This window comes from Pungitius pungitius, chromosome 1 (genome assembly GCF_949316345.1).
Source record: "Pungitius pungitius chromosome 1, fPunPun2.1, whole genome shotgun sequence".
Taxonomy (NCBI): domain Eukaryota; kingdom Metazoa; phylum Chordata; class Actinopteri; order Perciformes; family Gasterosteidae; genus Pungitius; species Pungitius pungitius.
The window spans coordinates 25,707,780-25,733,252 of record NC_084900.1 but is presented as its reverse complement, the minus strand read 5'-3'; the positions used below and the strand labels follow the sequence as shown (position 1 = coordinate 25,733,252).

General features: G+C 43.1%; 2 protein-coding genes across 3 annotated transcripts; both read right to left on the bottom strand.

The window, feature by feature from the left end:
- Positions 1-2,001: 2,001 nt before the first annotated feature.
- dalrd3 (DALR anticodon binding domain containing 3) lies at positions 2,002-9,524 on the bottom strand. The gene is made up of 13 exons (XM_037478514.2): positions 9,000-9,524; positions 7,786-8,093; positions 7,217-7,536; positions 6,357-6,415; positions 6,120-6,221; positions 5,974-6,038; positions 5,563-5,621; positions 5,366-5,448; positions 4,810-4,936; positions 4,591-4,649; positions 4,346-4,462; positions 4,189-4,257; positions 2,002-3,866 (listed from the first exon to the last, which is right to left on the bottom strand). The coding sequence occupies exons 1-13, from the start codon at positions 9,261-9,263 to the stop codon at positions 3,747-3,749; spliced, it is 1,752 nt and encodes a 583-aa protein (XP_037334411.2). The 5' UTR covers positions 9,264-9,524; the 3' UTR covers positions 2,002-3,746.
- A 6,228-nt stretch (positions 9,525-15,752) lies between these two features.
- impdh2 (IMP (inosine 5'-monophosphate) dehydrogenase 2) lies at positions 15,753-24,646 on the bottom strand. Of its 2 annotated transcripts, XM_062563656.1 has the most exons (15): positions 24,257-24,646; positions 22,907-22,955; positions 22,432-22,533; positions 22,268-22,342; positions 21,599-21,805; positions 21,119-21,206; positions 20,782-20,981; positions 20,596-20,686; positions 20,139-20,234; positions 19,404-19,475; positions 17,775-17,918; positions 17,258-17,402; positions 16,728-16,871; positions 16,245-16,328; positions 15,753-16,118 (listed from the first exon to the last, which is right to left on the bottom strand). In XM_062563656.1, exons 1-15 carry the CDS (start codon positions 24,352-24,354, stop codon positions 16,097-16,099), a joined length of 1,617 nt encoding a protein of 538 aa, XP_062419640.1. In that variant the 5' UTR covers positions 24,355-24,646; the 3' UTR covers positions 15,753-16,096. The 2 variants fall into 2 exon arrangements, with proteins under 2 accessions (XP_062419640.1, XP_062419641.1); XM_062563657.1 differs by lacking the exon at positions 19,404-19,475 and having other exon boundaries at positions 24,257-24,628.
- Positions 24,647-25,473: the final 827 nt, after the last annotated feature.

Here is a 25,473-nt window from a genome sequence, read left to right as displayed (position 1 = left end):
TGTACTGCAGTGAGATTACATCATTGCTCTGCACGCCTTCCAGTCAGTGGTCATGTTTAATGTCAGGTATGAGGTATGAGTATTGTGACCGATTTCATATCCTGAGACGGCACACCCAAGAAAAGATGACGGTAACACACACACACGCACATGCCAAAAAACAACAAACCAATATATACATAAGATATATACTGTATATACCGTCAATGACTGAGCACTATGCATATACTCACTCACTTTTACGATCTGTAAAGATGATGTAAAGAAAGAAGCGCTGAGAGCATATGCATATGGGGTAGTTCTCAAATTCACATAAGAGCACACGCAATGTGATTTGAGAACTACTCCAGCATCTTCAGCAGAGGCCGACACTGCTGGCCGCAGCTCATTAGCGCAGGTCAGGACAGGGTGTGAGAAAGAGGAGGCACATGATTAACACCAGCGAGACGCGTTTATTGGCCTTCGCTCACGGTCACGAGTTGAAATAATTTTGTCTGGAAGTGATGTGAAGTTACTCCGGAGAAAGAAGCTGCTTTATGTCTTGTGTGTATACTCCATAAATCAAATGAGTAACTTCCAAACAAAGTCTGCAAGCTCCACAATAACATAAACTTCTACATGAATGCAGAAGATATCGAGTCCTGTAATGCAATTCTAGGATTGAATATCCAAAGTGTAATGGTTTTTACATAACACAGATCAGAGGATTAATTTAATAACTGTGACGGTCCTACTGTAATTTGTGGGAAATTATTATCCACAATGGTTCAAGGCCTTCAAAATTAACCACCAAGAAATATATAATATAAATATATTTTATAAAAAGGCATACAAAGGTAGCTTGGATGGATGATTTTCTCCCACATGCTTATTAACACAACATAATCCTCCCAATTATTAAGTTTCTTGTAATTATATTTCTATATGATTATTGAAATCCATATTCCTGCTAATTGGAGAACAGCTGTGCAGTAGGATTACTGTAGAAACCAATGAGTAATCATCTTTTCTTAATGAAAATTACCCACACGGTCTCCTACGTAGGCTGCATGCTAATTACCAACGGTGACCTTGACCACGGGGAAATTCTACACTAATAGCATTAGAATAAAGACAATCAGCGTATTTGTCAGTGCTGCTGTTAATTAAAAGAAAACAAATTAATATTTTATTACCTCTTATCATGCAATTACTATGGTGACAAATGTGTCCCTCACTTTTTGTTTTAGTCTAAAGCCATTTAAAAAATCAAAATGTTACCAATCCATTAATCAACTAGTGGATGAAATGAAGTATTTAATTGATTGCAGCTTAAAAAGTACAGATTTCATTCAATGCTGAGAAGGAGAAGGTTCTGTGTGTGTGTGTGTGTGTGATAGAGAGAATATGCAATGTAAATATATATCAATTATCAAAGCTGACCTTTTAAAACAAATTTACCGTCCCCAGTGTGCATGTGATCTGACCCACACACCATGGGCACAGAGCATTATAGGAAATACCGTAACAGTATTTCCTTCCACTATTTTTCTTTCTCACTCACTAAATGCAAAGAGAGATCAAGCTCAATGAAAAGAAAACGGAAATCAGGAAGACTGGTGGGAACCACAAAAAAGGAAAGAAATTAGGAGAAATTAGATATATGAAAGAACAATGTACATATAAAAGAAGGTGAGACAATATATATATATATACAAACACACTGTATTCATTATTAGATATTCATGAAATATGTACATTTAGAAGTGGTAAGATAAATACAGTACATGTACCCAGCGTCATATTCCAGACGTGTTTCATGAACTAATCATTTGCATCTGCATCTAACTGCTTACTAAGTGTGTAGGAAGTTCCTAAGTGAATGCAGCAGCGTGTCCTATTTGACACTCGCTCACTCACAACAGATCACACAATAAATTAGATGTAGTGGCGCATGATGGGAAAAATCAATAGAATCACAGAATCTGTATATACTGTACATCTCAAAGACCAACACACAGAGTCTGTTGTGTTTTATTTTGTATTATTCCGCGGAGAGGACAGACACAGAAACCGCAGGCAGACAGATGTGTCGGAGAGTTAACGTTAATATTTACATTCAGAGGGGTGACGAATACACGGGCAAAGGCAAATGAAGACACTTAGGGACAGGAAGGAATGTTCTGTGACCTTGAGCAGTAAATGCTGTCAGCTGATGCCAAACTGACATCTGCCCCAAGGCTTTATCGGATGACTAATTCATTATCTCTTTAAGAGGCATTATTTTTGCTCCAGTTAAAAGCATTCGAGTTGTCTTTTTATTAACAATTACATCAGGACCATGAAGAAAACGGATAAGAAGCTACTTGAACTTCCAAATCTAGTGGCACTAAAAGTAGGACAGGCCGGCTTACGCCCTGAATGCGAGTACATAATACAGTAGGGGATAAAGGGACGGAAGAGCTCTAAGCAGAAGGAAAGGAGTAAGGGTGGCAAAGATGAGGGTGAAGAGAACAAGAGGCGGGGGAAGAAGGTCAGCGCTGTGAGGCCATGGGGGTTTAAACACGGCATCCAGAGAAACACGTGACGCGCAGTACATGTGTTTACATTAACAGTGAGGCAACAAACACTTTAAGGTAAGAAAACCCCTCATTGTGCATCCTCCTGCTTTAATACTGTGATAATTACAGTCACTGTAAATGATCAGAATATTTTTAACATCCCATTCCCATAGAAAGTCACACGTAACAGTCCATAAGGTCTATTGAGCATCGTTGAGTGAGTACATTCGATACTCGTGTACACTGATTGTTTTGTTCCAACATGACATATTCACCTAAAAAGAAAAAACACCAACTTACAAAATAATGTCATAGAGAGTTAAATAAAGCTATGGCACATTTCAACAGACAGACGAAATGGGAACACATTTTAAGGATCACTTATAGGTCATTACCAAAATGTATAAATAATTCTTTTTGGCATAAAACTCTTCATATATATATATATATATATATATATATTTGTCATGCCATTTCATGCATTTCCTAACTTTATGGCACAATGCCCTAATGCTGCTAATGCACTGCTTCTGTAAGTAACTTATGAACACCTGTTATAGCTGGTACATGGTTGGTTGACAGTGAACATTGGTGATTTGTCACGCAGGATAAGTGGGATTGGAGGGCCTGAATAATTGTAGGAATACCGCCATTAAGACTCAGATAGGCAATATATATATATATTATGCACCTTTTTTTTGTTTGTTTTTTTCAAACGACAATAAATATCTGTGTGGAATTGATAAATACAAGAAGGGTTACATACATGAAATGGGAGCGCACATACGCAAGGCTTATTAACCAAAACACTTTCTTCAGGCAGTGACCAAGATGTTTGTGTTGCAAAGAGGCCTTTAGCAATAAAAAGTGTGTGTGTGTGTGTGTGTGGCTGCGATAATAATGTTGCAATTTAGAAAGTTGGTTCACTTATGTGGATTGTTTGTGCCTATTAGAGAAGAATTGAAAATGATCTGGCAGGACGTAAACAGAAAAATACATCCCATCTTTGAAGCTATCTTTCTACCTTCTTTCTTCACTTCTTGCAATCTCCATGGAGCAGATCGCAGGTCACAAATAGTTCAACAAAAATGAGGGGAAAGCTGACTGCCTTAGCTGAGAAACATGTAGGAGATGAAGCGACGAGTGCTAGACACAGGTGACTGTGTGTGGAAGTAGTGATCACGGGGCGGCTGAGTCGGGACTAAGCTATAGCTGCCGGATGGGGGGAAGGTTCAGGGTGTCCAGGGCGCAGTGGTAAAGCTCTCGCAGCGCGCCCAACAGATGCAGACGACAAAACATCTGGTTGAAGAGGTGAGGCAACGGCTCCTGGAAAGAAGAAAGAAAAAAACGAAAGATGAGAAGGTGTGTGGTGGAGTTAAGAAAGAAGAAATGAAAAGTGATGATGAAAATGGAGATTTAGATGAGAGCAAGAAAAATATTAAATATTGCCAACTGCAGGCTGAGCTGATGGGGTTTTGTTTTTAGTGCTACAGTATTCAGTGACACACTAATCTCCATATGACGTAAAACAGGAAGGAAACGCACATAAAGTGTATTAACATTATTTGTATTTAAGGAGTGCTCATTTTTGTTTTCAATCAATATATGAAACATACTTTATACATATATATGGTAAATAAATCCTCACCCCCAGCACATGGACTCTGTTGTAGTACGAGCTGAAGTCTTTACTGAGAGACACCAGAAATTTACAGATCTGAGGAACACAAAAAGCCCTTAGAGTTAGATAATTAGATAAACATCTACACCTTTGATCAATAATCAGTAAATCTCCATCGCCTGACCTGTTCAGTCTTAATGTTGACTCTGGCTCCACCCCCTTCACAGTCCAACGCTTGTCCTGATTGGTCCAGCTGCTCGGAGAAGGGAATGAGGTAATTGAACAGGAGAAGCCACTCGCCCTGTCAGTCAAAACAGAGACAACCCAATAGGATTATTGTTTTTTTTATGGAATGAAAGACAGGTAAAAATATAGAAAACCTAAAGCAATGTAAGGATTAGAAGAGCATAGAAGATAACAACATGGTACCTCTTCTTTCAGAGCGGTGAAGTCTAGCTGGGAGCATTCAGGGATTTCAGGGTATAAACCTGCAGATACAATAAGAAGTAACGTGATGCAATCCTAAAACAACCCGTTGTTTAAAGCCGTTTCATTCTCAAATGATTGTATCAGCTTGGTCAATTGATTTGATGCTAATTCAAACCATTCCTTCAGGTTTACTTGTTGGAGGACACACAAAACGCTCACCCTTCTCCACTCCTCTCTCGTAGCTGTCAAACAGAGTGTGCAGCCTGGCACAGTTATACATGACAAACACGCCTCCCCTCGGCCCCTTGGTGGACACGCCCCCTTCTCGCTGCACGTCCAGTGTCACCTAAACATCATCAACAACAGCTTGGTCGGTCCTTCCTTCACAACAGACTACATTCAAGAGCGGACTGTCAAGTCTTTGATTTAATCAACAGCAATTCTTTGTTGTCCATGGATAAACTTCCTGTGTATGAATTACACCGATAGTATATTTAAGGATGTTATTGTATGTGCTTTCTTGTGCACACACATTAATGTAATATAAAATGTGGGTTAATATATTGAAAATATAATGACCACATTCTTAATATCCAACTGTGTCAAAATGATCAAAATGTTATCCCTTTATTTAGCTGATTTTTTTTCTTTCTTTTAATTGGTGGAAATAAATCCCAGAGTGTAACACAGGAAAGCGTGCCTGTCACAGTGACAGGAGGTGAAAATAGTTCATTTCTAACAGAGCCCGCATGACACCGGTGTGATGAGGACTCACGGGACTGGTGTGGACCGTCGACAGCAACTCAAATCGGACCGTGGCAGAGGTCATGACCCGGATGATGTCATCCCATGTCTGACCTACAAGGGGCAGAGGAGGAGGTATTGCAAATTAGTATCGTTCAGGTCCCTTAGGTAAGTAAGGGAGCATGTTAATAACAACGAATAAGTACATAAACACACACACACACACACCTTCTACCTGATCTCCATACTTCATCTCTGAGGCCTCCTTCATCTGACCTCTTCTCAGTCTGCAGCAAACGCGGAGGAAGAAACAGAAAAAGGAGCCCTGTTCACACAAGACAGCTGAGGCTAAAAATATGCAGCGATAACACAGATCCAGATAGAGCCATCAACGCCCATTAGTGTGCTTTTAATCGAGTTTAATTAAAGCGGCAATTTCACAGCGTAGACAAGATCCGAGGGAGAGTGTCTTTAGTGATAATGGACGTCTGTTTGGAGGAAAGAGGGGGGAGGGCAAAGAGACCAAGTGGGGACGGAGGGAAGTTAGAGGAACCTGAAGACAGAGACAGAAGTGTGGATAAAAGACGAGAGGACGAGAGCAGAGACACAACAGCAGACGAGGACAGCGACGTGGCTTACTGCAGATATTGTGCAGCCGTGAGGTGAGAGCCAGGAGTCTTCACAGGCCCACACACCAGATGTCTCTGCCGACACACACAGCACAGCAGGTGAAAATAGCAACGCAGAGGAACGTGCGTGTGCGCGTGCATGTGCGTGAGGTTTACCTGTGTGTGTGTTGCTCCACTTGCTCTCCACAGCACTGCGATCTGCTGCTGACGGAACTCATCTTGGCAGGAAGTCACATGTAACGCTGTTGCCGTGGCTACCTACAAAAGAGACAGCAAAGACATATGAATCAATGAGCGTTTTTTTTCCTCTATAATTTTTTAATGGTGGAAATAAGGAAGTCGGCAGTGCGTTCGAATACTGCAAAGCTGGTTGTGTGTGTGTGTGTGTCTTACTGTGCAGTTGGCAGTGGCTAGTTCCAGTTGGGCCAAGTGAGAAACACTGTCTCTGTTTACTGAAACAGATGCACCAAAAAGTGTCTTATTAGTAAATATACAACACCACAAGCCTGTTATCCAGCTAATCTTCATAAGATAAAGTGAAGATTTTCATCTATTTCTCTGCAGACCGGAGTTGGCTTATTGTTGGAAGGGAAACAGAAACACTGAGTGATGGTACTGAAGCGCATCTTGTTTTCTTAGAGAGACGTAGCAGAACTCCCCCCTCGCAAACGATGCACCCTGGTTCATGTAGGCGCAGCCAGCACGGCTCCACAGCAGGAGGAAGTATTTCTCCAGTGGACAAAATTGGACGTGGCCACACATGCAACGCGGTCATGGCATGACTGGAAGAGTGCCACATTTTGGGAACTACACGCATTTGCTGACTGGCAGAAAGTTAGTGTAAATCTGGCTTTTTTGACGAAATTGCACTCTATTGTTTCTTGCTCTCCTGAGTTTGTATCCCTATGGTTGAAATGAACTTCGCTTTGGATGAAAGCGTCAGCTAAATCACATGCAATTTAATCCCATCTGTTAGAAGTTTCCTGTGGGACTTTGACCTCCAGTAGCACTATGGAAATCCTATTAAGTGTCAAATGGGTCACGCACGCACGCGCACACACACACACACACACACATTCACACACGACTAATGTTCCAAGATACAAAGCAATGTTGCTCTATGTGATCAAGAGTGTTATTGATTGAACTGTCAGTTACTGTCAGGATTCATCTCAACAACATATGTGAAATCATTTTTCTTTTTTTTTTAAATCAAAAATCTGTTGAATCAGAAAATCTCCTTGTGACCTCACCTACGCAGGTACCGAGGCTGGGGTCGTATCCCAGCAGCCCCTCCTCCTGGAACACACGTTTCAGGTTGACCCTGAGAGCTTCCTCATTCTCCCCCTCCCCCTCCGCCTCCGCCTTCCTCCCTCCCCCTCCGCTGGGCCTCCTGCCTCTCTGCGTATCCCTCTCTCTATACGGGGAGCTCTCCAGAGCCTCCTGGATCTTTTCCTCTCGTTCCTCGTTGGTCCAGTTGGCCGGTGTCGTCGGCCAATCAATGCCCAGGGATTGGAGGAAGGCAATGAGGTCGCTGTCTTCGGGAAGCGTGGGGCAATAGGACACTGCAAATCTGAGACAGGTCAGGAGATTGGAACTTAGTACAGCATGCATTTTAATCCATGGCTGCGTTTAACATTAACTTTCATGAGCTATTTTAACTACCTACTACTTTTTCAATTAACTCATAATTTATTCAGGAAATATTGAGTCTGAGGTGACATCTACAAACTGCAAAAGAATAAGAAGAATGCAAAAAAGCATTCAAAGGAGTCGATGCGTGCGGAAAATGTAGAAATCGGCAATTGACCCAGGGACTCACCCCTGCCTCCTCAGCAGCGCCCCCATGTGGTCAGCCAACAGAATAGTCCTCAGCTGGCCCAGAGTCAGGGTATCAGGGGTGGGTGTGTTGGGTTTTGGATGCAGCGCGGGGCAGTTGAGCACCAAACAGCCTTGTCTCCGGCCTGAGGGCTTCCGGTACTCCGTGGCTCCGTCTGCCAGGACAGCCTTGAAGGCTGCGGGCCGGTCCACCCTCACCCTCAGCCCCTCACCCATCACCTCCCCAGCAGCCACAGGGAGAATCCCACTGCCACGGAGGCTCAGTACTCTGGACATCACTGATGGAGGGACCTGGGAGGATAAATGGAGCGATTAGAGACTGGCCCACATGCAGCCATAAATAAAGAACATGTGAATGTTTGAGGAGGGAAAAGATGTGGAGGGAAAAAAGACAAACTTGCCAAGTATGTATCAGTGGATGTTGTACTTGTAGAAATCTATGTAATTTGATACTTGTAATATACAGAGTACTTCTCAGTGTATCTGTGAAAGCACCACACATTCTCATAGAGTATACAACATACAGAAATATCAGCTTCCTCTTATACAAGGATGTATGAGCACGCCTACATGTGCAAGGTGCATTTGTTTAATTATTTACACTGAGATATAAGCGAAATGACGTCACACTTTGTGACACCCTGATGTGAAGGAGGAGAGAGGCCTGAGACTCCCAGCTGCAGCACAGCCAGTCAGCTGACCCACATCGCACGTATAATAATGCTTGCCGCAGGCGGTTATTGTCGGATCGATCACGGCGAGGCAACAACAGCGGCCCCGGATCGCAGCCGCCTCGGTAGTGACTTCAAACGTCTTCATGATTTGACGAGATGACGGCCTCGAGTCGGCGTTCACCTCCTTCCACCAATTGCCCTCAGCGCTGCGCGATAGAGGAGATAGTTCCGGTGGCGCCGACTCACGTTTGAAAACCGAACCACGCCATGCGTCCATTTAAATATCACTGCGCGTAGCTGAATCGATCGCTCCAGTTAGCTGTCACGGACGGAACTATACTACTGTACAGCGTGGACGAATACAATGTCAAAGCGTCCGAAGTTGAACCAGAAATACTGAACATGCCCGGCTGTGACTCCGTCTTCCAGTGTATAAACTTTAGGATAATAAGGCCTAAACGCTGCGAAATAGACCTTTTATATGGCTCGCAAAGCCAACAGTTAAGTTATCAGTCACACCAACCTGGCCGCCCGCATACAGCGTGTTCAGCATCGTGGTCGGGGACAAGAAGTCTCTGTTGCGCAGGTTTTTAGCGCTGCTCTCCTTGAACCAAAGCTTCTCCGGGTCAGGGGAGATTCTCTCGCCGTCCAGCTGCCCGCAGTCGGGGACCTGTTCCCGCTTCCCCCGCAGTGCGGAGCTCAGCGCCCGGACGGTCGGGGTGATCCGGAGGGGCGAAGACTCCTCCATGTTCTCCATCACCACAACACGCGCAGGCTGTCGGCGCATTCACACCCGTCTCATAGTCCGCGGTTCAGAACGCCGTCTCACCGCCTTCAGTGCTCAGGCCGCCTGTAAAACCCGCGCGGCCGAATCGCGTGCCAGCTAACAGGCGGATCGATGGGGGCTATTGGACCGCATCGGCTGTTTCCCTATGTGCGGAACCAGTGAACTGCGCTGTGTTTCTTCCGTGGTGTATTCCCGTGCAGGACCAGAGGTGTTTGACTAATAGCGCCACCCACTTTGGGGTGGAGTAACTGCAGTCTGAACTACACTGCCCGGTCTTCAGCATGTGTGTGTATGTATATAATATGTATTTTTGTTTGTCTGCTAGTCGAAGTGATCTTCAGACTCGCACATCAAGAAGGGACAATTCTTTCCGGAGGGAAAGCCAAAAAGTGACTTTCACTCGCTATGCAAAGAAATCAAAATCTCACCAAAAATGTTAAAAATGTTCTTCAAATGGACAAATGCGACTTTGGAGACTTGAATGAAAGATATAGTTTAAAGTATCAACATTTTGTGTAAAAAATGTCAACAAGCTAAAACTAAATGCATTTAAAATAATGGATTATATATGTATATATTTGAATGTGTAGTATTGTTCTTTTGTTTTGAATAGGTGTATGCATTTTCTTCAAATATATACACAGGAGTTTATAATGAGTTCAGAACCAGATAAATAACAACGATTTAGCAAAAGAAAAGATGCACAACTGGCTGGAGAATGAAATCAAAGAACTGAGGGTCAAAGGCCATCCGTAAGCAGATCACAGGCCAGGTGAAGGACGCCCTGGTTTACAAGCAAGTGACCAACCAGCTGGCAGAGAGGGAGTGGGTACAGGTCTCCTGTGCAGCAACTGAAACACAAACGGGAGGCGTGGAAATTGGCAAGTCCTCCCAGGTCTCAATCTTTCTACCAATGACAATTGGAGCCGATTTAAAATAAACAAATACCGGTGATTCATTCATCCAAGGAATCAATGCAGATACCAATATCTCACGAAAGACCAGAGCAATATGTTAGTGGGCATGAGTAGGGGGAGGAGGGGGTTGTTTCAGTGGGAAAGTGGAATTAAGTCTTATCACACTATCCAGACAAATCACATTTTAAAAACCCTCTGACTGACCAAACGAATGAGGAAGCATTTATCCCGATTCCTCCTCCATCGTGTGAAACGTTACCACTTCTACTTCTCATAAATCAAGTTATAATCTGTTATGTTTTTTCCTATATACATTCTCTTTAGGTTTTTTTTTTTTTTAAAGACAATCATTGGGGAGATTATTCCTAATCTAGGTAAACCTGGGAATGTTTTATGGTCATTTAGTCAAAAAATTGCAAGCTACTAAAAACTGTAAAAACACCTTACAGCAGGTCTGCACCTTCACATCATTGTCATCTAATTCAAACCGCAGTGTTTTGAAACAAGACTAAACTCCCAAATAGAAGACGTGTCACGGCTCCATTGAAGAAAAAGATGTGGAGGAGCAAATCTCCACGTTGGTGTCGGCGACAGTCACTCAGCTCAGAGGGATGGACGCTTCCCTGCAGGACGACGCCCGGCTGCAGAGGTCGAGGAGGCGTGAGAGAGAAATGCAGAATAGTCTGAGTCAGTTGGTGGTCATGCATGACATGCCAACATGTTTACACTTACATGCCACCATGCTCTCTGACTCACTGGTCACTTTTTAGCCCAAAGTGCAGTGCAGGACCTATTCTCTCACCCATCTCCATGGTGCAGATCTCCTGGCACCTCCTCCCACTGCAGTCACTGATCACCTCCTTTTTCGATTTAAGCCATTTTCATACCAAACCATTTCTTTATTTCATTGAAGGTATGTTCCTTAAGAGCACTCGGGTCCCTTAATCCTTTTGCTGAGCGTTTAAAAAAAACGGATAGATTTTACTAGTGTCTTAGTTGTGCTGTTTTTACTGAAATCTGGATCCTAATTTGCGTGAAAGCACCCGTGGCATTTGTCCCGTTAAGGCCGACCATTTCCACGGTTATCTGACGTTAGGAGCGTTTGCTCAAACTAAAGTGGGTCACTCGTACGACAACACCAAACGAAAAAAGAAAGTTAAGATGAAAATGTTCTGAGTTAGGCCCCAACTTATAGGGCTCTCATTGGAAGAGGAGGATTGGCACTCCATGTGTGTGTGGGAGAAGGCAGGTGATTTGTATGGTGCTTTGAGTGGGTGGAAGACTAGAAAAGCGCTATACAAATACAATCCATATAGCCATTCAGTCAACATCAAAGACGAAAAAACGAATGCAGGCCGTAAATAACAGATACAGCAGGAGAAATGCACACAGGGACGGATGGTTGTAGTTCTGAGATTCATCTCCTGAATTTATTTAGAAATACAGTACAGAGAAGCTAAAATGTCATTACACAAACTGAGCTGTAGAGTGATTGGCGGTAAGTGCTCATGCTGCGGTTCGTGTCTTTCTTGGCTGACACGAAGTTCCCGGTTGCGTTTACTGTTGTCAGCAATCCGGGAGAAAACGTGTCATTGAGGAAAAACACCTTCTGCATCAGAGAAACTAACGTATCTATACTTCAATATATTCACTTCTAATAGCAACACAGCATTCATTCTTTCCTTATTTTTCCTTTTTTTAAAAACAATACAGTCCCTCCACCTGGAAGCACCAGCTGACTGAGAATGGTTACGCGATAAAGTATTTGTACATGTATGTTTACTTCTCCTGTAGATACTTTTTTTTAACTTTTCTACCCTTTTACCAGTGTTTCAAATTGTAAAGTTTGTGGATCAATAAAAGATTCATTCAATCAAATTCCATTTCTAAACAGAGGCCGACTCAAGAAATGTAAACTAATCTGATGCAATAAGTGATTTGTGTTGTGTTGCTGCAGAAGTACTCGACTTGAAGAAGATCTCCGCATTGTGGGATAGAAACGGACCCCATAACCAGCTGGAGCAAAGAATCACAGCTGCATTATGGGTTCCGTTACGATCCCACCCACCAAAACGAGCTTCGGGTCCAAACAGGTCTGGTCACGTTGACCCAGCTTAAAGGGAAGAAGGATGTTAACAGTTCACTGTACACACTCCGGTTCTTTAAGTTGCAGCTCTTATCTTATCTTTCCGTCGGTCCGCCGTCTTGAAAAACCAGTTGTTTATCGTGTGCTGAGCGACGAAAGGGAAAAAGAAAGCAAGAAGGGGAACAAGAGGTGAGCCAGACACAAGCTGATAGAACAATAAAAGGAAGGAGAGGACAGACGCAAATGTTAAGGATGACATTTCCATCACGGCATTCTTCCTTCGGAAAATAAAAGCTCTACAATTTCTCCTGTCCTCACATTTCAAAGACAATGAATAAAGATAACTGAACATTAAGGTCAAAGAGGCAGTTGGTGTAAAAAGAAAAGAGGACTTAATGTCACTTTCAGTTTGTCGCCTATTGGCTTCTCCTCCCCTTGAGGAAGACACCTGACGCCTCTTTCCAACAATAAGAGCCGTCACTGGACAGCCGCCAACAGTTTCCAAAGCCGTAAAAACAGATTTTATGAGAAGAATGTGAGGACAAAGTTTAAGAAGTCAAAGCAGGAGCAGGAGAGGTGGAAGGAAGACATTTCCCTTAAAGTCAATGGAGTGAAATACAGGTGAAGGGAGAAAGACACCAGTGTAAAGTATTCTCGTAACACAGTTTAAGAATATTGTCTGAAAGTCCTCCGGCTCACCGACATCTCACAGCAGATCCTCCTCTCCTGTCTCCTGTAGCGCAAACTTCCTCTTTAAATACTGGAGAGGTTAATTTCACTTTCACTTCTCCTGCTCTCGGAGAACTCCTCCTTTCCTTTCTTTGTCCACTCCCCCCTCCTCGCCCCCGTCCCTGCTGGAGGGACAGCGGGACTACCGCCTCCTCACACTCCACATCCACATAGAGGCTCATGTTTGTAAGTTAGAAGGCAGTTGTGTAAAATGTGATGAACTAACTTGCCTCCAAGTGCTTTCAGGTTATTTACCTATCGTGAATTGATTACATGTCTTTTGAACTTAAAGTGCCAAAGATGTCATGTATTCCACAGAGATAAAGTGAAGTGTGTGCCCACTGACTGTGAAGAGTTTCCTTTGGATACGTCATGCTAAACATCTTTTTCAGAGCTCTGAAGCATCACAAACGACAACGTTATTTAAAAACCCAGACACATAAAACCAAATGAATCTAGAGGGAAGTGAGTGTAACTGGAATTTGAGTGAAAAGGCCTCACACATGTTGCTGCTTAGCCGACACTTTAGTTTGGAATGAATTTTCTGTGTAGGGGTTTGTTTTCATTCTTCTTTTTCACAGTTTTCTGAATTTAAATTGTCTTTATGAAGTTCTGGTCCAAATCCACCTTTAGTGTTTGGTCTGTAATGTTACTTTACTTCCTTGGATGGAGTACACATTTCTATCCTGAATTCTGCTAACATCCAACACCATAATGCTGAGTCTTCGATATGTGGAATACAAAAAGGATCATTAATTAGCAGCAGCAGCAAGAGTTTTTATAGCACTGCGGGTTGATATAGTACTGGTTCAAGTTATGGCGAGTGGAGGAAGAAGTACTTATAAATATTTGGTTCAGGATGTTTACAAGTAATACATGTAAACATCCTGCATTCTAAAGTATTTGCATGAAAATATAAGTCAAGTACAAAACATTAATACCAGTTGTGATCATAGTACTGACATTAATACCAGTTGTGATCATAGTACTGACATTAATACTAGTAGTGATCATAGTACTGACATTAATACTAGTAGTGATCATAGTACTGACATTAAAACTGGTTGTGATCATAGTACTGACAATAATACTAGTAGTGATCATAGTACTGACATTAATACTAGTAATGATCATAGTACTGACAGTAATACTAGTAGTGATCATAGTACTGACATTAAAACTGGTTGTGATCATAGTACTGACATTAATACTAGTAGTGATCATAGTACTGACGTTAATACCAGTTGTGATCGTAGTACTGACATTAATACTAATTAACAGTAGTTAATACTATTAACAGAAAAGGTTTCCAGTCTGCTTCAGCTGATAATGTTGAGGTTGAGGTATTTAATGGGCTACATTTTATTTTTATGCACCATGGCTTCAACAGCAATCATTAGGTCAGTCATTTTTCAACAACCTATTTAACAAGTGTTTTTACAGCTGTCCTTGAAAGTCAGATTCAACCTGGACATTTTTTTTAAATGTCAGCGGCATTATGGGTATTTTGCCCCTCGTCTAGTTTCCCATGTAAAAGAAGCTAATTGAAGCCTCTAAACGGACTCTTCCAGGTGTGTGAATCAGCATGGGACATGATGGACGAGGTGAGACAGGTGGGACCAGCGGAGTGTGACCAGGTGACACCCAGCAGTCCGTCTGGGCCTCACCCTGGAAAGTCCGGGGGATTCTGCAGACCACCTGATCCACCCTGGAGACGTGCAGCGGGAGGAGGCGAGGTGGGGTAGGTGGAGCGAAGGTGGCTGCTTGCTCTCGGAGGGAAGAAGGCCGGCCCCCTCTACCTCACCTTGAACGTGTAGTTCAGTAATCAACAGCTCCGAGTCATCTGATGCGTTTATTAGGTGTCTCTCTCTCTCTGTATCAGGTTCTCTGGGTCGCTAAGTTTTCGTTTTTTACTGCACCTGAAGCCGTATGAAAATTAACAAAGAAATGAAATGTGGAGGGCTGCTATACTGTGACATTTGTGAGGACTTTTAATATACTTTTTATCATAATATTGCTTGAACTGTGTATTATGACATTTCAAATGTGACTATACGGTTTATGTAACATTTCACAGTATACTGTGAATCATACATGAAATATCAATATTGTGAACTTTTAGTTTTTTTTTAAAAATGTTATCAAATACGAAAACATCTATTTCATGACACTCATTTAATTTCTATTGAAGTATTCATATTTTGACGTAAACTACCACATATCCTTTGCTAAAGTTGTGGCATATTGTTCTATTTAGCCATTTTTTTGTTAAATGCACTATTTGTTTTGCACACTGCGGCTTTTAATTACATTTTCTTGACACATTATGTAAATGAATGACTATTCATTTTTTTCTTTACCTTCAATACAACTATTTAGAAAACAATATATTGCTGTACAGACGTTTTGACAACTTACTATGACATATCTGAAATAATACACAATTTCCATACAATGTTTTTTCTGGCAAAATTATACTTCATCACACTATATAAACAATGTTTAACACGTTCTGTACTGCATTTGCTAAACTTATTTTCTATTACTTCAGTTAGTGATTTTTGACAGTTCATATTTATTTATTTTACATACGGCTATGGTTTCTGACTTGCTTTTAACAAACCATACTATTTGTATTTTCTCCATTACCCTTTTCAACGTTCTAGTTTGACTAGTTTTTACTTTTTAACAGAAAATTGCATTTTGTGATACATATTCACAAATCCAAAAGCCCAAATGACAAAAGCAGACGGCAGCTTGTGGAAAAACACAGAGGCTTTATTATTGGACAACCTTTTGTTGCCATGGACACTGCAGACATCTATCGTTATCACAACTTGAAAGACATTGTGGGACTCAATCACACATGCACTGATTGATAAATGCTTAACCCCCATTCTTCACCGGCACAAAGACAATGCATAGATGACACTGGTAGGAAGAATTCATGGATCCTTAAGCGAATGGCTGCAAGGGCTCATTTTTAAAGGCTTATTAGTATGAAAAGTTACTGGTGTGTGTGTGGACATGAATGAAAGGACCCGGCATGAAAAGTATTTGCATAATGCCGCTACTGGAAAAACGATCAGTCTGGCGTCTTCTCAAAACAGGCGTTTTTCATAACTGAGGGGAGAAAGAGGAAGTTTAACTGTTGGGTTTGAGCAAAACAAGATCTTAAAACATTAAACCAAATTACTAAAGAGTTCAAGTCTACTCGGGTGAGTAGTTTCTTGTGTTGCATGTGTGTACCTGTGCAGGCTGTGGACTCCACCCTCCGTTTGAGCCGAAGCTGTTCTCTTTTCAAATTTGAGATCTCCAGAGTACATCATTGCTCTGCAACCAGGAAAGTAAAAAGGCTGTTACCGTCATCCAACTTCAAGGGAGAGAGTAGGAGTAGTGGGTGCTGCTAAAGCTTTGTCCCAACCAAGTACAACATCTATGCAGAATGTATAGTGTTATCCTCACATATAAAGTCTTAACAGTCATGAACGAACATTTTAGTAAAATAAGACGGAAATGTTTGAACAGCAATGGTATTACTAAGTATTCATATTGGTACTCTGTGAGGAAAAGTACTAGGTCTGATACAGTGGTACCAGTGCATATTGAAATGGTAGAATTAGTGGCTATTGTACAGCAAAAATGTACCTTCATGTTACTTCTTTTACCAGATCGATAGTGTGGACTTCTGTGACATAGAACGCACTTATATTTACGGTTCTGTGAGTTTACCTGAGCTGTGTGAGGCTCTTGGCGCCGATGTCCTGACAGGAGTGCTGGATGCCAGCCAGCAGGTAGGGAACAAACTTGTGGATGGAGCCTTTGTCCTGCACCGCTCCAGAAACACCCTGAGCAACTTTAATCTTATCGCACTCACTGGGAGGGAAGAGGAGGAAAACGATTTGTGAGGGTAATGGTGTAAAGAGCACACACTCTCTCAGGGACATTTAAAGCAGATTATGGGTACAACGTGTGTACTGCCACCTGGTGGCTAAAGATGCTCGATACGATGATTAAAGCAATTTTTATTTTGAATGGTCTCCTTCTTGTGATGTTTACTTCCTAATTAAATGTTCAAAACATCTGTCTAAGAATGGTCCTTAATGGAAGTTTAGTGAGACAGGCCTATTCTACATTGGGGGGATTCGTGCACTTTCATCTTAGTCTTTTGGGGTGAAACCCACGTTGAACCATTGTCTTGTAGTAATTTAACCTGCAGATATACAGTCGCTATGGGCCTGCCTGATTTTGTGTTTCTGTACCTGAAGTATCTAGTCTGGGAGCCCAGGTTCTTATCCATGGCATCCAGGGAGCCCATGCCGCGGTACTTCTTTAGCCTGATGCCATCAGAGAAGAAATATTCACCGGGAGCTTCAGTGGTGGCAGCCAGCAAAGAGCCCATCATCACTGGATACACACACACACACACACACACACACACACAGACAATGATATTTTAGCTTCTCTTTACAGTATTTCTAAATATATTCACAAGATGAATCTCAGAACTACAACCATCCGTCCCTGTGTGCATTTCTCCTGCTGTATCTGTTATTTACGACCTACATTAGTTTTTGCGTCTTTGATGTTGACTGAATGGCTATATGGATTGTATTTGTATAGCGCTTTTCTAGTCTTCCACCCACTCAAAGCACCATACAAATCACCTGCCCGCTCTCTCCCACACACTAGATCGGGAGTGAACAACTTAAATCTAAACACTTGTAAATTAATTGAAATACTTCCCTCCCCTCCCCCTGCAGTCTGACTCTGACATACCTGTGGACGCTCCCAGGGCCAAGGCTTTGGCAATGTGCCCAACCGTTTGGATGCCACCATCAGCGATGACCGGCACGCCAAAGCGCCTGGCGTACTCCGACACCTTGTAGACGGCTGTGGCCTGGGGGCGGCCGCACGCCAGCACTGGAGAGGAATCAAATGAAGAGAGCGGGAATTAAATCACCTTAAACACACGCTGCTAGTGTCATGGTGGCTGCAAGCGCGTCCTGTGCTATTCACCGACTCCACAACCAACTACAGGATACACAACCTAAGCTCACTAAATAACATCACACCTCACCAGACAAAGCTTTACAGATTGACAGCAAAGGTTTGCGAAAAGACTGCTTCAATATAAATACATATCAGAGATATGGAAACAACAACTACAAACAAACTGACATTAAAAACATCCCGACTGAGCTCAAGAGAGTTCTACAAAAATGTTTGATAGCATAACCTAGTTTCCAAAGTGCCTAACAATAAATTAAAAACTCACGCAGTGAAGTAGCAGACAGGCTGGGAATAAACCCCTTTCTTGTGTTAGTTAAAGAAAAGGGAGAATGGGGAAGTTGTACTGGTCACGTCAGCAGATAAATCCCCTGCTTCCAGAGTATATCCTGCCTCTATTCAACTACACACTGCTAATCAATTTCAGATAGAACCAAGATTCCAACCACTAATCTTTCAAAACAAGGTACACAGACATTCACATTTTCAAAAGAGCCACCAAAGAAAACCCTCCCGATTCCTGTTTTGCCGGTAGAGGGGTTTTCTCTGAACCCAGGGCTGCACGGTACTTACCAGCCCAACTACTAGTCCCAGTCATCCTGCTGTGTACTGATGCCTATTGCATCTTTAAACCCAGATTGACAAAGAGCTACCAGTAGTCTGTATAATTAAACTGCACAAGCATTTACCATAGAAAAAATGGCTTCGGTACAAAAAGGTTTTAGTGAGTAACTTGTATCTAGAGGTGTTACAGAATGAACACATTTAATGGGTATTAATGGGGAAGACACACACATAACAAAACAAGAATGGAAATACCTCATCCTGGCTCAGAAGATGAAGGGCACCAGCGCAGCATTGATGTGTCCTCTATAAGATATTAAAGAAGTACACTTGGGCTAATAATGAGGACCTGATCACTTGAAGTAGACTCAAAGTATGGTAGGCTCTGCTTCCATACGCGTTAATCTAGTCTTCCTAACGATACTATACTCATACTACTATGCTACAGCTGTACGACACTGTGGGTGCACCTACCAGCGGACACAAACTGTGGAATGAACACACTTTTATCAAGGGAGCCATGTCCTTGATAATCACAATTAATAAAGAAGCAATCATCAAGCCCAAACCCAATAGTTCAGTGACGTGGGTGGAGGAGGAGCATCATTCTCTTGTGATGATTGACAGATTACCGATGACACGGGAACAAGCAAAACCCCAAAGGCTCAGCTCTCAAAGCAAAAGTCAAAAGGACCACTACCTTTAGTATTTCTACTGATGCAAAGCTGTTAACCAATCAGTGCAGCAGGCTGTGGAGTGGGGAGGGCGGGCACACTGTGATAGTGGGGGCCAATGGGAGCCCAGTGCAGGCCAAACGGGTACAGGTAAACTTACTGGAGTATCCCGTAACAGAGGTTGGGGTTTTGGGGCTGTGGCGATTTATTGCTGGTGGTACACTGAGGGGAGCTGCACACGGACAAGGACACACACGCACAAGGGTGGGAAGTAAGATGAATAATTGACGAGGGAAAAACAGAGAGAGAAGAGGTCGCAGGTTGGTGGAAAACCAGGTGATAGGCAAAGGGGAAGAAAACTAAGTAAAAGAAAACAAACACGTGTTGCCAATCAATTGAGAGGAATCTTGGAACAAGATGGAGAAATACAGAATTACATTACATATGTACTCAGCTGTAACAGCCCTAGCGGCACAATTCACCCTTCCAGGTGGGCCTAACGGCCGATGAGGGGATCACAGCACCCCACGTGACGTGCGACCACACACTGATCCTCGATCAGTCAGGGCTCAAAGATCTCGACTGACCGCCGGATACAGACTCCTGGGATCAGAATGCCAACACGCAGTGCCCCTAAAGCAAGACGACCAAACAATTCAACGGGAGTCTTGGACGAGCCATCGATTGTCTTCAACCAAGACTCAATACAGCGCTATGACAACGGTTGAGCCAAACGATCACTTTTAGTATCCAGCTCACATCACATTGTTTAACGCAAACGTCCCGCTTTTTCCTGCCAAACCAGAGTCCACCAACGAAACGACAAACCGCACATGACTTCACAAAGAGTGTGGAGCAGTCAGCGCGGTGTTGAGTTGGTCAGTCGCTCGCTTACCTTCTTGTGTTATGCAGATGGAGCCGCTGCCCATCCCCACTCTCAGCCCATCCGCTCCAGCGTCTATGAGGTTCTTCGCCTGAGCAGCGGTCACCACTGCAGCAGAGAGGGCGAGACACAAAGGCTGTTCGAACCAGAGTTCAGTGGGAAAACAGACTCCATTTGAATTTGTCGGGTTATAGATTAGAGAGATCTTTTACTAAATGCTTTTCCCCCCTTTAAACAGACCTCAATCGAATGAAAATATGCCAGGAGCGGTTTCAAAATGCAATCGTTATGTAATTCAAATATCCCTAAACCATCAGGACTGAATCAAATCGTAAATTGAATCAATTGGGAAAATCTGCAGAGATGCTTAGCCATACCGGTGTCAATGTTGTCTCAATACGTGCTGACTGTAGGCAATGAGATGACTCAGGGACAGATAGCTCTGTGGCTGCTAGGGAAAGAAAGTTACCGTTGCCTCCGATGACCTGCACATTGGGATGCTTGTCTTTGATGTATTTGATCATGTTGATCTGGAAGATCGAGTTGCCTTGAGAGGAGTCCTGGAGCCATGACAGAGAGAAGAAGCACGTGACGTTGCTATTCACAGAGCATCATTACTTTGAAGGTGTCCACTGGGCACTGAAGTCCACCACACCAGCACGACCACGTCCACCCCGCTCTGCACCAGCAGGTCCAGCCGATACTTGTCGTCGTTGTGGGTTCCGATGGCGGCGCCGCACAGCAGCTGTTTGCGCGAGTCCTTGGAGGCCAGAGGGAAGTCTCTGTTCTTCTTCAAGTCAGTGCGGGCAATGATGGACACCAGGGACCCTTCCTCGTTCACGATTGGCAGCTTTCCTGCAGGGCAAATCAGAGGGGTCAAACATGAGTGCACGAACGCACCTGGATGCGGGTCACTTCTTTTTGTGGCAGGTTTTTCAACGGAAGTGACGAGTACAAAGAGTCATGAATGAGAACTTTATCGATCACCTCACCTTTCTTACTCCTCTGCAGGATTTCATTGGCTTCTTTCAGTGTCACTCCAGCAGGGGCCACCACTAGGTCCTCCAGCTTCGTCATCACCTGTGAAGACATTTCTATAAATAAAACATTCTAAACTATTTTCTGCTTTTGGGTCGAACCACTGCGTGTGAGTGTTTGTTCTCTGTGTCCAAAACATTACTGTTTTTGGAAAATCACTGATAAAAATGAATCTTCCATTTGTAAACTCAACAATAGTCTTCCTCTCAGCCATCTGGCTGTCACAAATCAAGCCTTTGTGGCAGATGAGCCAAACATTAGGAAAGCTTGCACAAATATGCATCAGGCTCCGAATTGAATTCAGAGCTCTCAAATATTTCTACTGTTTTCCATTAAAATATCCCTTTGTATCACAATAATCCCTTTTCACCCACATTCAGCATCATGGTGGTTTTTTATCCTACCAGCTTATGCCTCATCTAAGCCCCACCCACCTCGCTCAGTGGCAGGTTGTGCTCCTCCTCCTTCAGGAAGTCGATGTCACGAGAGGAGATGATGCCCACCAGCTTCCCGCCCATTTGTCCGTTGTCTGTGATGGGGATTCCACAGAAGCCATGGCGAGCCTTGGCCTGGAAGACGTCTCGAACGCGCTCGTTTGGGCTCATCACCACTGGGTCTGTGATGAAGCCCTGCTCATAGCGCTGGTGGAGGGAGCGAAGGCAGGAGATGAGGAGAGGGGAGGGTGTGGAAGAATGTACAGGGAAGTGGGAGGGTGTGGCACACAAAGAAGTATAGATGGGAAGTGGATTTAAGAGCCAGCATGGCGGAGAAAAGGAGGGTAATATCAGGGGAAAGGATGCAAGGGATCCAAAAGGGAGGGTTAGATAAAGAATATTTGAGCGGTTCACTGGCTTCTATCTATAGAGCAGAGGAGCAAAGGATGCAAGGAAGGAACCCACCTACATTTTTCAAACTAAGAAAATCCAATAAAAATAGAGAAAGACAAAGGGATGCTGACGTGAGATGACGGAAAAGATTAAGCATTAAAACAATGCTGAAAAAAAAAGTTCACCATGAAGTTGTGAGGCAAAAGCGTTGAATAAGACGTGCAGATGAACAGGAGGAGTGTGACAAAATAAAACCACACAGATTGTCATCGCTACCTTGACCTTGCGAACTTCATTGGCCTGGAACTCCGGCGTGCAGTTGTGGTGGATGAAGCCGATGCCGCCCGTTAGCTGGGAGGAGACGACACGCAGTGTGCTATCGTGACAGCGGGAATAATAAACAATCCAACAAACCGAGGGAGGCGGGTCGTAATACTTACTGCCATGGCGATGGCCAAGTTGGCCTCCGTGACGGTGTCCATGGGAGAGGAGATAAAGGGCGTTTTTATGGTGATTTGTTTGGTGAGCGCTGAGGTCAAGTCCTGGACAAAAGATGTCAGGAGAATATTTTAAGTGTAAGTTTTGAGAGGCGGGGTACTCAAAAAAGAAAACTATGTAATCCAAGTCAAAGACTGGAAATTCAATTACACTGAAATATATAATATTAATATATAATAATGAATGTGATTAATCTTTAGAACCATGTGCCAGGCCTGTTCTATTAAACACATTTTACATGTATTTTTAGGAAGAGCACAACTGTTATAAAATGATCAATCCATTCAGTTGCTTTGATTTCAGGGTAAGCTGTTGTGTGTTGAGTGCTAATCCTCACTCTGAGATCATCCCAAATTCAGATTAGTTTAATACCATGACGGCAACATTGGCAAATATCTGTCCTTCGTCACAACTCACCACTTGATCTGATGTGAAATCAATGAAGCCCGGCAGAATCAGAAAGTCACTGAAGGAGAGACGAGAAACACGGAGGTTAGAGCAGCTTCTTACACAACGTGTCCATTGCAACAGCTCTGAATCCGCCTGAGCCAATCAATCAAGAGGACATAGAAGTCAATATTCCAAAACAGAAATAGATTCAATATTTTATGTTTAAACATACCAAAGCCAATAATTAACTTAAGCTACTCTAAACAGGACATCAACTTTAATTTCCTTTCTGGGAGTGTCCAGGAGGTGTCATGTAACAATACATGTGTGTCAAATGTGCCAAAGCAGCACGTCTGTTCATGTGGAGTCAGGGAGGGCCACGTGAGGACCACATAAAAGACACAAGGGAGGTTTCATGGAAAAATCCAAAACAACATTGATATAATTATTACTATACTTTAATACACTATAACTAGCAAAAAAATTAAATTAGGAGTTGAGTGTGTCAATACTCATTTATTATTAATGTTACTGTCATTGACCATTCATCAAACATCGGCCATATATTTTGTTCTTTTATTCTGAATAGCTTTAGCATATTGGTTGAGCTTAGACTGTAAACCTTGCGACTTGTTGAAGGGCTGGTTGGCCTCAGTAATCACTGTATCGATACTGATACTAAGGCTGCAAGTGACGATCGTAGTCACCATCAAGAAAATATATTTGACTATTAATAGCTACCAAAAAGTGAAATTAACTGCTGTACAAATACATTGCTTGAAATGGTATCCGTATCAGTACTGTGCAATCATATTCCTTCCTTATTGCACAAGTACATTCTGGATCCACTGTCAGTCAAGGACCTAAATATGGACCAGTGTGTGTGTGTGTGTTCTCAATTACAGTTCCTTGGAAATGAAGGGACACACACACACACACACACACACACAGGTGTTCTTTGCTTCTTCTTTTTTTTTAAAGACAGAAACTTTAAGTCTTCTCCGGGCGGCAACGCGTAGTTAATTGAACATTAGAGGCGCCCTGTGGTTCTGTGGGAACCTCTAAAGAGTCACGAGCGATTACTTACTCAACCGTGACCTTTGGGACCTGCGCACCAGCTCAGCCCTGAAGGACATTTAGGATGCATTGTTTATTAGGGCAAAAGGGGACAATCGGGCTATATTCTACAGCACAACTAATCGATTACATCGGTAATTAAAAACGGCCACAGGCTGCCCTCAAAAGAGGGCCTACTACATGGGTAAGGAGGCACGGTGAAGCTAGCCCGGTGTTAGCATACGGAGCCGCTAACGAACGGCTAGCACGAGGAGGGGGCGGGGGGGGCCCGGGCCGCGGCCGTGATTGCGGGGTCTTTACTTGTATGTGAGCCCGTCTCCTCCGTTGAACAGCTGCTGTCCCGAAAGCCCGTCATCGGGGACGTAGCCGGTTTGGCCGCTGATCAGGTAGTCCGCCATGGCGTCCGAAAACAATAACAAACCTCACCGGTCCTCTTTACGCGTGAGAGCTAATAAAAACAAACAACCTAACACAAAGTTACGACTACAGGAGCACACGTGAGCGGGTGATAATAAAAGCGGGAGCAGAACGCCGGAACTTCCTCGCTGCGCGCGCCGCTCTTCGCTGTCGCCCCGTGGCCGCAGTCCGAAAGGAGCCCCGTGTTCCTCGTGTTTTCCTCAGACACGTGTTTTCTCTCCTTTGCGTCAGTTTGCGACACTTTGCGTCCGTTTTCCGGCCGACTATAACCCTTCCTATCAGAGGGGACAGCTTTTATTGTTATTTAGGTTATTGATTGTGCCAATGAATTATTTAAATAGCAGGTCATCTGAACTATACTCAACTCAGTGGACCATAACTGCATATCTTCCATTTCATACTCTGCAGTTATTTGGCTTTAAAATCCAGTACTCATTAACTCAAGTTCCTCGCTCATAAAAGAGTACACAATTGCGACATTTTTATATATATATTTAACTTATTTATGTCAGAAATTTTTAGTTTAGTTGAATGTGCCGAACAGGTAACTAAAGCTTCAAGTAGCAGTGAAAAGTCCACGTTTCCCCTCTGAAATGTAGGGAAGTTTAAGTTGAAATAGCATGGAATTATTCAACTACAGGTGTCTAAATTCGAAATAAGTGCTAAGTGTTAAATACAAGATGCTCTTAAAAGAGTATTTGTAAAGAAGGCTGAGGTTTTCACTGATGAAATACCAAAAGTTGCTTCACTTTATCTGAACACATCCCATTGCACAGCGGCTTCCAAACAGCCTTCATCAGTTTTATTATGGGATGTGCCTCCCTGTCCTGCCCACACTACGTGTTACTGTAACTGGGTCACACACACTTGAGTAGCAGAGTGCTTAACACCATCTTGGCAAGCAATTATGCTTGACTATATTAGGCCAATATGCAGACACCCTGGGCGTTGTGAGAAAACAGGAGCAAATCTCAAAATACCACAGGTGTCCTTGGTTACTATAACAACAACAACAGTCACCGTCAACTATCTGTGAATTACTTTGAATGTGTAGCATTTCCTCTATCCTACAAGACAGTTACATTGAGCAAAAACAAAGT

Bases quoted from the DNA above. Each gene is read 5' to 3' on its own strand.
- dalrd3 (XM_037478514.2), bottom strand. From the start codon at position 9,263: ATGCGCCGACAGCCTGCGCGTGTTGTGGTGATGGAGAACATGGAGGAG. The intron at 6,039-6,119 runs GTAAACCTCACG...GTGTGTCGGCAG, and splicing joins GTGGAGCAACACACACACAG to AGACATCTGGTGTGTGGGCC. The intron at 5,622-5,973 runs GTAAGCCACGTC...CGTTTGCTGCAG, and splicing joins ACGGCTGCACAATATCTGCA to ACTGAGAAGAGGTCAGATGA.
- impdh2 (XM_062563656.1), bottom strand. From the start codon at position 24,354: ATGGCGGACTACCTGATCAGCGGCCAAACCGGCTACGTCCCCGATGAC. The intron at 21,207-21,598 runs GTGGGTGGGGCT...ATGTCTTCACAG, and splicing joins ACAACCTGCCACTGAGCGAG to GTGATGACGAAGCTGGAGGA. The intron at 17,403-17,774 runs GTATGTCAGAGT...GTGTGTATCCAG, and splicing joins GGCCCTGGGAGCGTCCACAG to TGATGATGGGCTCTTTGCTG.